Source organism: Salminus brasiliensis, chromosome 1 (genome assembly GCF_030463535.1).
Source record: "Salminus brasiliensis chromosome 1, fSalBra1.hap2, whole genome shotgun sequence".
NCBI lineage: Eukaryota > Metazoa > Chordata > Actinopteri > Characiformes > Bryconidae > Salminus > Salminus brasiliensis.
The window spans coordinates 27,294,130-27,313,086 of NC_132878.1; the positions used below are offsets into that span (position 1 = coordinate 27,294,130).

Consider the following 18,957-nt stretch of genomic DNA (forward strand, 5'->3'; position numbering starts at 1 on the left):
AGCATAGTGACCCAGACCAGGAATCGAACGCCAGTGAGTGGTACCACATGGAGTGGTAGCTCCCACATGGTGTGGCAGGTAGTGGTGTTATCTGTTGCGCCACACCAACCACCTATTACTACATGCAGATCATAATGTAAGCTTAAGTTTACGTAAAACCTATTTCTTGCCCTTGTTTACATATTTGTACAACAGATTATTGGCAAATAAATAAAGAATTTAGGTGTCTATTGAGATGAGATAACAGTCTGGTAACAGTCTAAGTCCTGTGTGTGTTAGGAATGTTAGCCTAACCTGTCTTCCGCTGTAAACTAAAGAAGCACTCATCAGATACCAAAATTTGTCCTGGCTGAACAAATGCATCTGAGGTCAGTGATCAATCATCAATCAATTCTTTTGATTTCTGGCCTTATTGTTTTATTGTAGGATCATATAATTACATTCTAAACATTACATTTCAAACATAATATTGTTCCAGAATCACCAGCAATCAGGCATTTCCTCGCCAAGTTTGAATTTGTCTGTGATCTGCAGAAATAATCGTTTGCAGTTAGACTACAGCGGCCAGAAGTGACCATGCCGGTATGGAAGCGAAGCATTCTGCATCAGCGGAAAAAAACAAACAAACAACCACAAAAACCACGGCACGTAAACGGCAAAAGCACCAGCATGTGTAGCGCAAAACAGCAGGATGCGTTCGCCGGAAAACGAGAAGACAGAGTGGTGGAATAACGCACCTTTGCCGGGGCGTTTGTGCAGCGCGGGACGACGACGGGGTTGATGTAAAAAAGCTGCTGCTTGGTTGGAGCCTGGGTGGAGCTGGGGTCCACCTTAGAGAAACGACAACATTCGAGCACACAAGAGACGTCTTTTAGGCGAGTGTGTGGGGGTGGGGGTGGGGGTGCGCTAACACTGAAGAGCCAACATGTGGCAGTAACTATCATGACAGGTGAGAGGTCAAAGCCAGATGTCGTAGCCATATTAGTTAGCATTCATGACATTACGATTAGCTACCGGCTTCTGCAGCCAAGCTCAAATGTTCCCAATCCAGTCCACCATTTGTGCCCTCTCACAAACCTGAACTGGGTGATCAGTGTCCTACAGCCCTTGGTTACCTGGTGTTAGCAGCCAGAAAAGATCGCGTCTAAGAAACTTGTTAGGAAGGTCTCTAGTAGGGATGTGTAGGGGTGCTTGAGTACTGAAACCAGTATTCGGGAAATTGTAACCTTTCGTTACGGTGAGGTACAGTTGTGTGTGTGTGTTTGTGTGAATAACGCTAATGCGGTAACAGCGAAGCACGTGAAGGGCTGGGATACCTGTTAGATGGTAACTGAAGGGCAGCATGAAGACTTGTGCCACACTGGCGAGGCAACACTGAGATAAAGGCTGCTTCATCCTGGTCAAACCGACCAAAATGCTACTGTGGCACAAGCATATTATTAATGATGGATAACAGAGGAATGTGTGAAACCCCACAATGCAGCGCCTCCTGCTGCTTATGGGGCTGAGTAGCTGCAGACTGGTCAAAGTGCCCATGCTGACCCCTGTCTACTGTCCAAATGGCCCATATAATAGACATGCGACCCTGGAGTAATGGAACAAGATGCCCCAGCCCGATGAGTCTTGTTTTCTGTTGAAAGCCCAGGTACAATCTGCTGAAAGGCTGCATATATTACCTTCAGAAGTCTAGTAGAGGGAGCTGTTTAGGCAGCATGCAAAGGACCACCAGCATATTAAACAGGTGGTCATAATGTATTTATTATACTACACGTTGCTATTACGATAACACAATGCTAGCATTGCCAAAGATTCACTGTATACGAAAAAAACTGAGAGCGCAGAGAATGCAAGGGTGGCTCTGGCACAACTGTACTGCTAACTAGGCTACACCCAGAAACAGTGACCATATATTTCTCTAATAAACCAACAGGTTGACACATCGTCCACTAAAAAAGAAATGACCTTGTGTAGAAGATGACGAGTCCTTGTCAACATCCAGTGTTGTACCACTTAGGATTAGCTCATTAGCTATGATCTAAAAAGTAAGCCTACAGTCCTACACTAACTGTGGCTGTTTCTTTTAATTTACTGTTGTTGTGGTTTCCTTTCCTGCAAGTACCGAATCTCTATTCATTACCACTAACAGATACATGATTATCAGAATTAGTCAGAATGCACATCCCTAGCCTTTAGTCAGGCAAACCCTTAAACCACCCTCACAAAGACCAACAGCCACATTTTGCAACACTCGCACACCTGAAGCAAGTGGTCAGTGTTGTAAAGTACTTGGTTACCTGAATCAGGTGTGTTGGCTCCAGAACAGAACAAAAAAGTCAATTACTGGATTGGGAACATCAGATCTAACAGTCACACACAGTCCATTTTCCCACAGGTGCTGGAATGCTAGCTTCATTAAGCATACTAATATGAATGTACAGCCTGTCCGTTTGGTTCATATTTTTGCTCTATTAATCAGCTGAATTCAATTCAGATCAACTTACCTGTTATTACACACAAACACACGCCTGCACACACACACAACTAAGCATTAGTGCTTGCAGCGCACCTGAGTCAGGTAAGCAAGAGACGTAGAACATGGATTACCTGCCTCAGGTCTGAAAAAAGAAGCCCGGCTAGATTATGAATCTCGGCTCTAGGCAGGTAAACCTAAACACCACAGATGGGAGTGTATGTGTGTGTGTGTGTGTGTGGTGGGCAGGTGTGTACTCACCCTGACGAAGCTTGCGGGGAACCAGCCCTCCTCATCGTCAATCTGCCCCCACCACCAGTCCCTGTTGGATGCGTCTAGGACCTTGATGACATCGCCAGCCTTGAAGGCCAGCTCGCGGTCCGCCATGGTCACATGATCCCATACCGCCTCTGCGTTGACGACAGAGCCTCCACTCACCAACTGGACAGAGATGGAATACAGGAATAACATGAAAATGTTGAGCATGGTTATTAAATGGATGAATTATGAAGTCTTGGTATGACAAAAAAAAGACATGAATACAAATTTAGAATTTTAGAATACAAATACTCCCTTTTTTCCTGTATCAAATGATGATATATCGTTTTTTTTATTTATTAAGATGATGTATCTTTTACAGCCCTATAATAATAAAGCAATAAACAGTCACACAGTTGCACTTCGCTAGCAATCCAAAACGCCAGACTTTCTCAAAACCCAAAAGTACCTAAAATCTGAAAAGCCTGATGCTCTCCCCCATTCAATCTGGACCTGACAGAAATCACACATTCAAGACTCGTCACATATTAGAGCAGATTAGTCCCCAATACACACAAACACATATACACACACAAACACACACACTGCTGCTGCCTGCCTGATGTCCCCCCTTCAGCATTCTGGCCAAGCCCAGTCCGGAGCACCAAGGCCAGCCAGAGAATGTGGATCACAGTGAGCCGTATGGAATTTTCTGGGTCATATTACAAGGGAAACACACACTGCCCATCTGTCCTAACACTATATCCCTATATATCCACTAGCTCCATTTCTGCTTTTCTTCAGAAATTCACATACATGTCTTCTGTGCTCATGGACACTGTTGTTAGGGAGTATAGAAAAACCAACACATGACTGAACTGAATTGAGAATTGAAAGAATTCCACAGATTTTTCTAAAGCCCTGCATAATTCAGTGGTTGAGAGGAGCACATTCAGAGGTTAGGTTCAGTGTGAAGCAGTTAATTGTGGATAAATCTACAGACTCTGACTTCTTTGTGGTGGTGGTGATGGGAACCTGGCATCACCATGACTACAACACAAATATAGCCCTTTCATTTACTGTCCAAAACCACCAGTGAACCTACATGTGTCTTCTGAGCTTTATGTGTAATGTAATATGTATATGAATAAAAAATAAAAAATACATTTAAAAACATTTTCTTTGGGAACTAATTTGCCACACAACATTCTGTATGTACCGCGTTGCCGAAATTGAATTTCAAAAATATGTTTTAAATCCATAAGGCATATTCATAACCATTTAGTGTGATGCATTTCTGTGAGGGAACTTTAAGAGGCATTCAACTCTTCAGACGTCTGGACTGGCAACAATTCTGGCAACAATTCTGACTCTGTTTGTTTCTCTAGAACGAAGCGTTTTGCACCAAACTGCACTGAATGACTTTGCTTACATTGCAACTATTTCATTATGCAGAGAATTTTTGAATATTAGGGAATACCACTTTGCTTGTTAGTATCCATGCCAAATGGGACCACAAGCATTTTTAGTCTTCTGTCTGACAAAATGTTACCAAACGTGAACTAAATATAGATCAAACACTCATACCTTCTATATATCCAACTGGAATGTTATGATCTTGGTGGTCTAACCATTGCGGAGAAGGTCTAGCACTGTACTAAGTGGAGGTGGCTTACCTGACAAAAGTAAAAACTAACTGTGGTAATAAACAGATCGGGTGTTCGTGTAATGCAGTTATAAACCTGTTTTGAGGGCTACAGAGAATTCAGAGTAAGATATGCTACACTTTAACTATCTGGATTTTAATGGGTTAGCAGGTCTTTACTTACTGGTCATACTAGTTGGTTAGTTTGGTAAAGCTTGTTGACCAGTCATTCCGATCAATCCGCACTGCCATGATGGTCAGGCTGGTCAAGTACCTTAGTCATGCTGGCCATGTAGGTCAACAAGATTGATTCAATCTTACATAAAAAGATATATAAGGCATCATTTGAAAATACTAAAATAAGTGTAGGATTTTTAAGGCTGCCACAAGAAACACTCACTCACCACTCACAATCTTACTATTAGTCTATGACATTTCACCCATTGACATCTGGGCTTTGTGCTCAAGATCTGTGAATGCCAATCATCAGTTTTCTCCTCAGCTAACATTGCTAGCCTAGCCAAATTGTATTTCACATTAGACAATCTTTTAGCTGGAAAGCAGCAGGTGTGTAAATAAGTAGTAGCTAAACTAATAAATTCACTAAATTATTTTATTATTTTATTAATTGTTTTATTTCATAAAATCTAGCCAGCTCTAAGCTTCTCCTCCAGTGTGGCTGTTAGCCATCTGCAACAGAATCGCAATTTCCTTCTTCGAACCAATAGAGAAGCTGTAGTGAAGGGAAGTACCATTCGATAATGACTTCCAGTTTAGCCCAACACTAACTGGTGCTCCCGAACAACTCCAAAATGAATGGGTTGGAGTTCTTGACACAGAACAACACATCTTAACATACCCAACATTCAATAAGTATTCGCTCAGGAGTGCCCTCTAGCGTTTCTTTAGTTTTTGGGTAAATGGGAGAAAGGGCTGACCCAGACATGAGTACCAAATACAAGTGCTCTATCAAAAAAGTGACTTGAGTAGAAGTAGAAGCGTTCTTTAAGCGCCATACTTACATTACATACACACAACATTTTTGTACAGTATTGCAAGTAGTTTATTCCCAAATGTACTACTTAAGTACTGAAAGTAAAAGTACAAGTACTGTGTTCTGTAGTTATTACAGAAAGCAGTCAAACGTCTGAATATCATTGTTTATATTATTTCAAATGCTCAGACTTAAGGACTGTCACAATTCTTTTGGCTGTAGTACAAGGACAGGGATGCACAAAACAGAGTACATGGAGCCTTCAATTAACTCTCTAAACAAACTCAGCCAAAGAAAAGGCTAAACGGAATTGACTCAACCTGCCACATACAAGTGTTTCGTATGTAAAAACAAGTAAGGAGAGCAGCTTAAAACACTGAGCTTCACTCTCTGTGAACAAAACTTGAAGGTGGTGACGATGGTGTTGCTTCTGCTGGTTCTTCCATCTCGGACTAAAGTAACAGAGCTCTAGCGTTAGTTCTCACTGTAGCAGTGGAGTGAAAGGAAGAAGAGCAGCGTGCACAGTCACTCGATCGCTTGTTCTGCTCAATGTTGTTGTTGAGGCGGCCTCATCAAACCCAGTGACAGTGCCCAGTGCTATCTACCACTCTGACGTGATAATGTGGGTCTAAAATCATTTATTTCGATTGAATAAGGAGTAACGATGCAGCACATAAAAAATGTAAAGGAGTAAAAATATTAAACTCATCCAAAAATGTGAGTGAAGTTAATGTGGAAGTAGAAGAAAAAAATAACACTCCAGTAGAGAACAGATACAGCATTTTAGTACTTAGGTAGCTCTACTTCCCTAATACACATCTCTGGTTCTCGTAGTTCTTAAATGATAACATATAATATTAGAGAGAACCTAATTTAAATATCAGAAATCTTGATTTATTACTTGATTCTTTAAACTATATGAACTTTTTGACTCATCCCGTACGCAAACACACACCTGAGCTGCTCATCATCAGCCATCAGCTCTGAAATCTCACATTTGTGCTTAAAAAGCTCTGTAGTTGAGGCCTAGTGGACACTTCCAAAGCATCAGTGTGTCTGTGAGTGTGAGAGATCTGTCCCCTTTCACGATTTGCTAAACACAGGAAATAAACCGACTGAGAGGAATCAGATTTTATACAGAAGTCAAACACAGGACTAATGGAGATTTCAAGTGCAGTTTAGTGAACTGCAGTTTTAGCCTGCAGGCCGCTCCCATCTGTGGGATTGTTGAACACTTTAAAATGTTTGCTGATGCAGGTGATGGAAACAGCAGGCATTGGGAATATAAATGAAATACATCATTTGAATTCAGCGAATTTAGCAACACACACATTTAATAGTTTTACAATTACTTAAGTAACTTTCATTGTTTAACTTTTAGTCTAGAATTTCTGCCAGCATATGAAATGTAAAAACTTCAGTGCAAATATTGTAAATTGGACATAAAAAATAATTACTTTTGCATAATATTTTATGTTTATCAATAGTTAAACTAACAGGGTCACAATAATAAGGATACAAATCAGAGAGGTTTTAAATCTAGGTTTTATTTGCAGTCGAGCTGTGTTGCAACACTGGATTAACAAAACTACAATTAAACCTGAATCTGTACATAAAACCTTGACTTATGATTCATTATGATTGTTGAACAAAACTATTCATTACCGAACACTCAAGGGTAGTAAAAACTAGCATTAAGCTACTGTAAAACCAGCTCTTACACGCAAAGTATGAACTGTTTAAACTGTCTACCATTATTAGAGCCAGGCTCAACTGGCATTCTAGTAAACAGATTGTATAGATGGCCTCTGTGTAATGGCCTCTGTTGTACCCACGCAGCTCCAGCCTCAGGTTTGTCAGTTAATTTTTAGGCTCCCGGCATCTTTAAATGAAGTCACATTGTAAGCACTGAAGATGGTCTAATAAGGCCAGTTTCAGTGTTGGGTTTGTTCATTCTGGAATTAGGTAGCTTTTTGCCTTTTGAATTAAATAAGGATCTCACAATTTTTCCCCCACATCTAAAAATCCCACGGATGCTGATAAATTTCTTAAAGCAGTTATCAGCCGATATGGACATTATTCCAATATCACTGTATGTCCCTACAGTCAGGTATGTTGAGCCTTAGAGGCCTTAGATTTGCAACCATTTTTTGTATGAATGAATAGTGGCAGGTCTAGAAGGAAAGCAAAGAAATCCTCATTTCTAAGCAGCTGTGCTCTCAATAACAGCTGAAATTGAGAAATGCACACACACACACATACACACACACAGGCCCGAGAGGGTGTAAATGTGTTTGTGATAACACAGTGGTGGAGATAAGAGTCTATCAGCTTCCTCATCACTGTTTCTCTTATCAGCATTAAAGATCCTACAACAGTCTGTGTATGTGTGTGTGTGAATGAGAAAGAAAGAGAGAGAGAGAGAGAGAGAGAGAGAGACAGAGAAAGAGAGAGAGTGAATGCAATAACAATGTGTACAGGCAATGTACATGGTAGATTCAGCAGAAAAAGAGAGAAGGGGAGAGGGGGAGGCAGAAAGAGAGAGACAGACAGAGAGAGAGAGAGAGAGAGAGAGAGAGAGAGAGAGAGAGAGAGAGAGAGAGGGAGAAGAGAGACACTGGAGCTGCACAGTATATTGTTTGTTATTTGTTACAGCAATACTGGTCTTTGCAATGTGGTTAACGCAAGAGGCAGCAATATGCAAACAGCAGTCTAACCAATCACAGCGTGACTATCATCTCACTCACGTTTTCATCTTTTAAGGCTTTTTTGTATTTTTGTTTATTATTATTATTTTATTATTATTATTATTTAGAGTTATTATATAATTATTATATTATTATTATTGTTATTATCAGGTGTCGACCTGAGGATGATGGGTTCCCCTTTTGAGCCTTCTTCCTGATCCGAGGGAGTTTTTCCTTGCCACTGTTGCTACCGGCTGCTTTGGAAAAACATTTGTTGTGAAAAGCCTATATAAATAAATTTGAATTGAGTTGAATTGTTTTGCATTGTGAGCATCTTAACCTATCTGTTAAGACAGCGTAAAAACACTGGCAAATATGGTGCTACCAAACAGTCTAGAACCAGAGAAAGAATTCACAGCAACGTGACAGCTGAAAACTGACCATGAGTTGTTAGACAATTCTAGAAAGGTCTAGAACCTAGAAACTAGACAGTCATGGAGGTACCAAACAATCTAGAACCTGAATGGCAGTTCCAGAATGTTAAAACAGTGCAGAACTAAACTGACAGCCAATAAGCCAGAACAGTTAGAAGAAGGTTTGGCTGTTCTTCTCTGTGAACTCCAGACACTGTATGTACTGGTTCAGTGCCACCAGTAGCTCTCCAGATTAATAAAGGACTGATTTGATAAACAAGGTGTTGGATGGATGCTGGGAATACTGGCCTTTGTCCAGGAGAGCACTGGGAACACATCTAGGACTTTGTGCAGTACTTTCTAATCACAACATGATTTATCTCCACTGTGTGGCTCTAACTGACATTCAAGAAATGTCAAGAAAGGCCATCAAGAAACTTGCATTAGTGCCTCAGGAACTGGCCACTGAGCATGATCGCTTATGCCAACCTGCACTTCCCACCACATCTACTGTCGACTAGATTCCATTCAGCCTTCCATCTCCACTGACAGACCACCAGTATATGTGTGAGTGTGTTTTTGTGTGAAGCTCTGTATAAATAGTTAAAAGTCAGAACAGTTTATAGCTTTCTGGGCATTACTGTAGAAACCATGAGACAATTTTGGAACGTCTCCAAGCCTCAACAGTCTACAACCTGCCACAGAGTTTCTGAACATCCAAGAGCCCAACTGCCAGCTCTGGACTGTCTGAACAGTCTCAGATTACCATGGATCTACTAAACAATCTGACTCATGATTGCAGGAGGCCTTAACCAAACTAATGATGGAGCTGTAGAATGCTCAATAGATCATTGTGAAATGTCCAACACCCTAGAACCCAGCAGATAGTCTGAACAGTGTAGAAACATGGACAGACATCTGGAATGTCTACCCACCAAGCACCAGATGTCACATGCACATTGTTTTTTGGGCTAAATCTGGTCGGTCCGTTATGGCCTTTATAAAGCCCCAAAATAGACATTGAAAGTGTTTCAACAGTGTGATTTGGTCCAAATTTAGCCCAGGACGTCTGGACATCTGTTTTAGACCATTTTCAGCTCTAATACAACCATGACAGTAAGTAACTAATGCAAATGTTATGTTCAAACCAAAAATATTTTATATACTCATTTTATATACTCAATACTCACTGCTATTAAGGAGACACTGTTAATTAATATAAATATTAATAAATGAATATGGTTTTATCTGTACATTTAGAGCAATTATGAATATAATATGAAATAATGAATATTTGACCTGAAAAATATGGCTTTTTTTTTTTTACCTTTTTTTCAACCAAACATCAGCCTTATTGAGACGTCTGACAAATTTGCCCTTTTCAGCTTTTTTTATGTGTTTTTGCATTGTGAGTAGGACCAAGCTGACAACCAGGGTTATTAGAATGATACTAGCATAGGTATCCCAAGAAACAATAAACAGCTTAGAGACTGGTCTTACTTTTGAGGTTAAATTTTGCTTAATGACAGCATTTCCAGTGGGGAAACTGTGGGTAACTTTTTAAAATGTACTTTTTAAACGTTTTAATGTTTCTTTAATGCTTTTCTTTATTTAAAGCACTTTGAATTGTCAGTGTGTATGAAAGGTGCTATACAAATAAGCTTCCCTTACCCTGCCTACCTATTGAGCTACCAAACAGTCAAGAGCCTGATGGGCAGTTCCAGAATGTCAAAACAGTGTCGAACCAAACTGACAGCCATTAAAGTCCTGAATGTTCTATCAGAAATTGTGGAGTATCTGAACAGAATGGAACCAATTAGACAAGCCTGGACATACCAAACCATCGAGAGGCAGACAGTCTGCAACAAAACTTATAACCAGTTGAGTTTTAGGGAATGTTTAAGTATCATACCAGCAATTCCAGACTGGATAATCCAATCTCACAAGCTTTAGAGCCTTACTGATGACATCTGGCAACGTTGGAGCCCGTGAACATTCTACGTACAACAAAACCGATACCCAAGAACTACCAAACGTCTAAGAAATTCAACAGACCAGTCTGCAATGTTCATGAAATCTCACTTTTGTATGTTTAAATGATTATGTTCATAATTATTAAAATGGTTGGAGACAGCACTAGTTTGAACTCAGTAGTCTTTTGTTCTCATAACACTTTCAGTCCAAAATAATCTCAAACAGGGTCTTACTTTTAAACAGCTATGTTTATCTGCCCCCTCTCTCTGATCACAACTGAAATGTTTGAGGTAAAAGAGACAAAAATAGTAATTCACTGCACGTTTGAACTACAGTCTGTACCGGCGACCAAAATAAACAAATCATCAGCAGTCTGCTGGTGTGATCACTGCTCACTGAAATGAATCATTATGAAGTATCAGACTGCCTGTTTGTTGTTTTTTACCTGGATTTAGGTATAAAATGTGTTTTCTCCAGAAAATTCCTTTTTTTTTGAAAATCGGTTCTTCAAGGGTTCTTTAGTAAAGACAATGGCTCTATATAGAACTAACTAAAAGAATCATTTGGATGCTTAAATGGTTTGTTGCCTGGTTAGCATGTTCCTATCAGTATATAGCACATTACATTTAAAAAAATGATGTAGTCCCAAAAAGAGTACTATACAAAGTAAAGAACCTCTTTACGGTGCTCTGAAATGAGGTGGACTGTGTCAAAACGTGCTGTAATTTCAACATGGTAAAACTGTACACAAATCGGATTAGTTATTACTTATCTGATTGGTATGATTTGAAATATAAAGGGGCATATTAAGGAAAAATGTGTCTTTGTCCCAAACATTAAGGATAACACTGTACATAGAACCCTTTGTTTACAGTCTACAGTTGTTGCAGTAAATTAAATGCCATTTATGGTGGTTGCTAGGGTGTTGCTAGGTGGTTTATATGCTTTTCACTGTGGTTGCTATATTTTCTGAAGTGGTTGCTAGGATGTTGCTAGGTGTTTGCTTTGCTATAGCAGTTGTTATGGTAGCTGCAATAATATTGCTAGGAAGTTGCTATGCCAAGTGGTTGTAAAGATGTTGCTTCGTGGCTATTTGATGGTTTGTACTGTGCTGCTAGCTAGTTGCTAAGCCATTTATGATGGTTGCCAGGATGTTGCCAGGTGGTTGCTATGTGGTTACTATGGTATCCCAGGTGCTTGCTAGGATGTTGCTAGGTGTTTGCTTTGATATCTTGTATGCACAAAATTCTGCCATTCTTTCCTATGGGAATTAAATAGGGCCCAAAACATGGTTGCCACATGGAGCTGTAAAGGCTGTATGCAAGCACACGATTCCTGATCAGAGCACAATCAGTGATGGCGCTTTGCTAGGCGCAACCACTAATCACAGAGTTAGCTTCATTTGAAATGCTGTTCCTCCACAGAATTCCTGTAGTGTCTCTAAAGAACCGATTCCAGCTCAGCATGTTCAGTAAAGAAGCCTGGAAAAAGTGCACCTGTTCATGCTCACTGTTTACAATGGAGACGTCTAAGAAAAAGCCTGCAGTTTAAAGGGTATCAGTGTGTGTGTGTGTGTGTGTGTGTGTGTGTTTCTCCGGAGCTAAAGCGGTAAAATCGCGCCTCTCTCTGGGGTAAACAGTACGATTATGTAACTCCGTCAGAAAGAACTCTATAGAGACACAGCTGTGAGTCTGCCTAAACAGGTACCATCATCACGCAAGCACACACATGCACACACATACATACAGTGAAGACAAACAGACAGTGAGACAGATAGACAGATGTAGAAAAAAAAAGAAACGGCAGATGGGAGTCATATAGAGTGAATATGTGTGTACATAAACCTTAAGTTCACGCTTTTCTCCTGAATCTGATTTGATGCTAATTAACCAATGATAAATCTGTTCCGGAATCCATCCAAAACGTAACAGAGATGACGTTCAGTAAAAGCAGGCGAGGCTTCTAGTTATGAATGATGAAAAGGGTATATTTATAAACACAGAGATTAACAGTATATTTTATCACTTATTTTATTCTAGAACGCAAGGGAATGTTTCATTTTCTCAGTTACTTCAATTAAATAAGAAAAATAATCCCTTTTAGCGAAAGCAAAAGCTGAGAACCCAAAGAATAACTCTAACATCTCAATAAATCTAACAAATCAAAGTCTGGAACCAAACTCACAACTATGGAATTACAGTTTCAAAATTTCCAAAATAACGTGGAACCAAACTGTGAGCCATGGACTTTCAAAAGTTTAAATGGAAATTCTGAAATGTCTAAACAGATCTGACCAGATCAGAAGCCAACTCACAATCACAGAGTTACTGAACAGCTTAAAACTCTAGATCAGACAATTCTGAAATGCCTGAACAGATCAGAAGCAAACTCACAATCACAGAGTTTCTGAACAGTCTGGAACTCTAGATCAGACCGTTCTGAAATGTCAGATTAGAAGCCAACTCAAAACAGTAGAGCTACTGAACTTGAATCTCTAGAACAGACAAGATCAGACAATTTCCAAATGTCTAAACACCCGTAGCAAGCTCACAACCACAGAGCTACTGAATAGTTTGTAACTAGATTAGACAACTCTAGAATGTCTAAACAGACTAGAAGCAAGATCACAACAACAGAGCTACTGAATGGTCTAGAACCATCTATCAGACAAGTCTCAACAGACGTGAACAGCAGACTGCTTCTAGTCTGTAGTCTGTCCAGAGTTGTCTTGTCTGTGGTTCTAGCCTGTTCAGTAGCTCTATGGTTGTGAGCTTGCTTTTGGTCTGTTTAAGCTGAATTTTGAAATAGTTATTCCACACAAGCGTCCCACAAACAGCAGAAATTAGAGTGCGTAACACTGTACACATATCACACAAAAAGTGACTTGACTGCAGTGTTTTAAAGGAACTGGGGGCTGAATGATCAGGGATGTCAGTCAGACTGTATTAGAAGATATTAAACACATTGTGTTCATTTTAAAAATGTACACAAAAAATCTGTCCAAAATGTCAGATTATATATATCCATTGATTTTACTTCAGTAGTATTACTTGGCAGCATGTCTTACCTAAACTACAACGCTGTATTACTTTTGAAAACACATATATCAGATTAGTATTGACTGACATTCATCATTCAGATACTCAGATCAAACTGAGGGGGGGGATAAAAATTGGACCGGGACATCATTGACTTTTACTTTTACTGTAGTCATTATTTCATTGCGGCAAGAATACAATTAACTGGAGTGTGGGATTACATAACTCTATATGAGTGGGATACCAGCCTTATAGGCATTCAGACAAGGTCTAATAATTTCTAGGAATTAACAAAATATGTCTAGAATACGTTTTATTTAGTAGAATGATGCTGGGATGTACAGTGTCTATAAAACGTATTCACCCCCTTGGATGTTGTTCCACTTTTATTGCTTTTATAAACAGAATCATGGTCAATATAATTTGACCATGATTCCAGTGGTCAAATTATACCAATGGAATGACCAAGATTTGACCAAAAAAGGTGATGTGATTTAAATAAAAAAATATAAAATGTAAAATAAGTTATTGCATAAATATACCTCTTTTACTGTGACTGTAAGTGACCTAATTCAGCAGATGTGCAAAGAATTGGTACTAGTAGTCTCACAATTAGTGAAATGAAGATCACAGTGCAGTGTACGATTGTAGTATAAAGACACCTTTCTGGAAGGTCCAGTCATTGGCTTGGCTGGGACTTCAATGGTAGAACAGGAGACCTGTTATTATGCAAATTAACCAACTCAATTAGGCACAGACACAGTAATCAACCATTCACATTCTCTGGCTGGACCAGCTTTGTCCAAGAAAATGTCAATCTAAAGGTAAAGGTGCAGGTGCAGGTCTAGGTCTAGATCTAGGTCTTCTGGAGGAATGCGAGCAGTAGTGGGAACAAAGGCACTGCTGATATCTTAGCGCTAACAAACTACTAGAATCCCATAGGTGAGCTGGCAAATTAGCATTATCTTTGCAGCCCCCCCCCTCTCTGTTTTTAACCAAGTGTTGACATTTACAGTCTGAACTGAAGGCCTAGGTCTAATAGTCTCAGTTCGCCACTGCTCTACACACATGCTTGCTTATGTTATAGCTGCTTATAAAGCCCTGATCATGAGGCTACAGCAGCCCCAGGCCAGACTCAGATTATCCTGACAGGAATCACAACAACGTCACATACTGTAAATCATTTCAGCGGGGGTCATTACTCCGTTGTTGTAGGGCTGTACGCTGGCGTGCGAGTCTCTGCAGTTCCTGACCGCTCCGTCTAAAGCTAAACTCATCTCCACTCCTTTACCCTGCAGCCATCGCTCCATTCCTCCCTGCTTTATACGTCTACTCCCGCATGAACAAACTGCGCTCAGGACACTGCTATTTCTATTCTGTGTGTGTGTGTGTGTGTGTGTGTGTGTGTGTGAATGCTTTTCTGCACATCTCCACAAACCTACACACAAGTTAGTAAGAACCTTCATGAACTAAAGTCATGCTGCAACAAATCCTGTTGTTAAGGCCTGACCAATAGTGGACCTTCAGTCATCATTTTTATATAGGATTAGACAGACCACACAGGTTTTAGTGAAACGATGCTTTACTGACTGCCAAAAGTCTTCAATAGGCTGTGAACTCGACTGCAAATATCAAAATTGATCCTAAATATTACTGTATAGTCATTCAAATTGACAGAGTCAGAAAAAAAATAGCATTTCAGACCACAAGCTAGTTGATGTAGATTGGGTTGGTGACTACTGATCATATTAGTAATCACAATGAACCCCTCACATAAATACTGTGACAGTAGTGTTTATTATACAGCAGTGTTTACTACAGAGCAGTATTTACTGCTGCTCTATATCAGTATACAGCAGTGATTATTGTAGAGCAGTGTTTAGTGCAGCTCTATATCTCAGTAAACAGCAGTGTTTATTATAGAGCAGTGTTTACTGCAGCTCTCTATATATCAGTATACAGTGTGATCTGTAGATATAGATCAGTGTACAGCAGTGTGTACTACAGCAGGATATCACTATACAGCAGTGTTTACTGCAGCTGTATATCAGTATATAGCAGTGTTTATTATACAGTAGTGTTTACTGCAGCTACATATCAGTATACAACAGTGTTTATTCTACAGCAGTGTTTACTACAGCAGCATATTACTATACAGCAGTGTTTACTGCAGCTGTATATCAGTATACAGCAGTGTTCAGTGCAGCTATATATCAGTATACAGCAGTGTTTACTGTTTTTTTATACAGCAGTGTTTACTGTAGCTATACATCAGTATACAGCAGTGTTTACTGCAGCTATATATCAGTATACAGCAGTGTTTTCTTATACAGCAGTGTTTACTGCAGCTCTGTATATCAGTATACAGCAGTGTTTATTATACAGCAGTGTTTACTGCAGCTCTGTATATCAGTATACAGCAGTGTTTATTATACAGCAGCGTTTACTGTTTTTTTATACAGCAGTGTTTACTGTAGCTATACATCAGTATACAGCAGTGTTTACTGCAGCTATATATCAGTATACAGCAGTGTTTATTATACAGCAGTGTTTTCTGCAGCTATATATCAGTATACAGCAGTGTTTATTATACAGCAGTGTTTTCTGCAGCTCTGTATATCAGTATACAGCAGTGTTTATTATACAGCAGTGTTTACTGCAGCTATATATCAGTATACAGCAGTGTTTACTGCAGCTCTATATATCAGTAAACAGCAGCGTTTACTGCAGCTCTATCAGGATACTGCAGTGTTAATTATACAGCAGTGTTCACTGCAGCTATATATACAGTGGCAAGAAAAAGTATGTGAACACTTTGGAATTTTATGTTTTTCTGCATTTATGTGTCATGTGAATCTGATCCTCATCCACATCCAAGCTTTTTGGCAAATATAATGTGCCCAAAATAGCAATACAAAACAACAATAATTGAGAACAATCATAAAAAACGCATAGTTAATGATCTCTTGGAGTCAGGTGTTAGCATACCTGGAGTCTTCTTAAGAAAATGAGGTGTGGATTAGAGCTACTTTGACTGATAAAAAACACAATTCTCAAGAAAAATACGCATATGTGAACCATGCCTCCCCAAAAAGAGCTTTCAGAGGATCTACGATCAAAAATTGTTGATTTACATAAAGCTGGAAAGGGTTACAAAGTAATTTCAAAGAAATTCACCAGTCTATAGCGAGGCAAACAATCTACAAATGGAGACAATTTGGGACTGTGGCTACTCTGCCAAGAAGTTGATGCCCAGTCAAAATGACCCCAAGAGCACAACAGAGACTCACAACCCTGAGTGACAGCCAAAGATTTGAAGGCATCATTGGCACAGGCTAACATCTGTGTTCATGAGTCTACATGAGTCTATGCCGCTGGATTCCATAGGATAATATGAGTGTCTGTATGTCGCTTGACTTGGATGAGGATCAGATCATATTTTATAACAAATTAATGTAGAACCCCAGAAAATTCCAAAGGGTTCACATACTTTTTCTTGCCACTGTATCAGGATACTGCAATGTTTAATATACAGTAGTGTTTACTGCAGCAGTATATCAATGTACAGCAGAGTCCATTATACAGCAGTTTACTGCAGATATGTGTCAGTATACAGCAGTGTTTATCATACTGTTATGCCCTTCACTGTAGTAGAAAACACATTCACTTTTATCTCAGGTATGCACAATTCACATTCGTGTTAGTGACTGTACATTTCATTTAGGGTTGCAAAGGGGTGGACAATTTCTGATAAATTTCCAGTAAATTATCGGCATCTTTCCATGGGAAATTTACTCTGGGAACATTGGAAATATTCCAAAATGTAAACTTTCCATGGAAAATTTGGGAACCTATGGGAAATTATGGGAAATTTATTGTCATTAATAGAAAATATTGGATAATTTAAAAGAACTATTTTGTACACTATCATCAATGTCCCGTATAACAATACAAATACTTTTACTGAGGGGATAAATGAGTAATTATGGGAATTAACTGGAATTAATGTGAATAAAATGGAAATATTCAAAGCTAAGGGTGAGAAACTTACATACAGTTGGTACAAATATACTGAAGCAAAAACTTGGCTAAAATAATTAGATATGATACAGTTGAATAGTAAAACTGCTCCTCAATCCCAGGCACATGGCACATTATACACTGAGGAGCTATTGAGAACACAGCCCCTGCATGTACTGTTCGTACCTCCATCACATGTACAGCTTAAGTCAAGATGATTTTTAGAGAGTCGACACTCACCAGTACTGAAAGCACACATTTGGACCAGTGGACCAAAGTTTTAACGAGGTTTATATTTTTATTGACAGTAAAAGCACTGAAACATTTAAGCAAGTATTAAATCATGGTACAATCTCACAGTTGCTCGCTATCTGCTGAATCAGAAAAGCTTAATGAGCAATTTCATTTCAGACTAGTTTACCAAGGCTAGTATGATAGCAAGAGGCTAAGTTACCAAGGCTGGCATAGGCTAGCTACCTATATTTTCTGCCTCAACTGGTTTCTGTAACCAATAATTAATACTTTAATTAAATATTAATTATTAACATCAAATCAAATAAAGGTATTTTCCCACAAGCTAGTGGTGAGTGTCAGCTTTCTAGAAATCATCTGGACATATGCTGTACATGTGATGGAGAAATGAACAGTGCACGCAGGGGCTGTGGTCTCAATAGCCCTTCAGTGTGTAATGTGCTATGTGCCTGGGATTGAGGAGCAGCTTTGCTATTCAACTGTTTTGGTATTATATCTAATTATTTTAGCCAAGATTTTGCTTCAGGAATTTCTCCCGTTAATAACCCTAATTTCATTTGACCTGTAGTGTAGTTTATCTCCCTGAATTCCTTTCCTGTTCACTAAATGGATTATGTCTCAGAGTTCATTGATTCAACTGGACTCTACTGGACGTTTGACCCACATTGTATGCTGTTGCTATAATGCTGCCACAAACTGAAATTGTAAATTTTGAAGAAATTCTTTGAGGTGAAATCAGTCCTGTAGGACGCTTAATGTGTTGTTGCTTCCTGAAAGCTAATTTAGTGCCTTTGGGAAAGTTGTGACAACCATACGAGTGAGCAAAGCTGATGGATGACCTGTATCACCTCCTAGATTACCTTATAGGTCTCAAGTAAATCTGTTTGATTTATATTTTCGTGTTATGAATATAGGTTAGTTTTGAATATAGAGTTTGCTATAGTAAGTCTCAAAATGTACCATTAAGTCCCCAGTCCACATAGTCCATATACAGAAACAAAGATATTATATTTATTAAGAAAAGATTTCTTTCTTTAAACCCATTTACGCAGTTTTAACGAAGATTCTGGCATTAATCTGAGCATAAACAATTCTGCTGTCTAAAAAACACATCATGAATCTGACGTAGAACTTTGTTATAACAAATCCAAGACAAATAGGAAAACATTGGTGAATGAGGCCCAATGTTCTTTAGGGAACCAAAGT

The 18,957-nt window shown here is 39.1% G+C and overlaps 1 protein-coding gene across 1 annotated transcript in view; it reads right to left on the bottom strand.

The window, feature by feature from the left end:
* The window catches only part of arhgef9a (Cdc42 guanine nucleotide exchange factor (GEF) 9a), a 49,798-nt gene that overhangs the window by 18,405 nt on the left and 12,436 nt on the right, over positions 1-18,957 (bottom strand). The window contains exons 2-3 of the mRNA XM_072676609.1: positions 2,732-2,911; positions 738-830 (exon numbers count right to left, since the gene is read on the bottom strand). Of these exons, the coding sequence (XP_072532710.1) occupies positions 738-830; positions 2,732-2,911 (273 nt within the window). The remainder of the gene's footprint in view (positions 1-737; positions 831-2,731; positions 2,912-18,957) is intronic.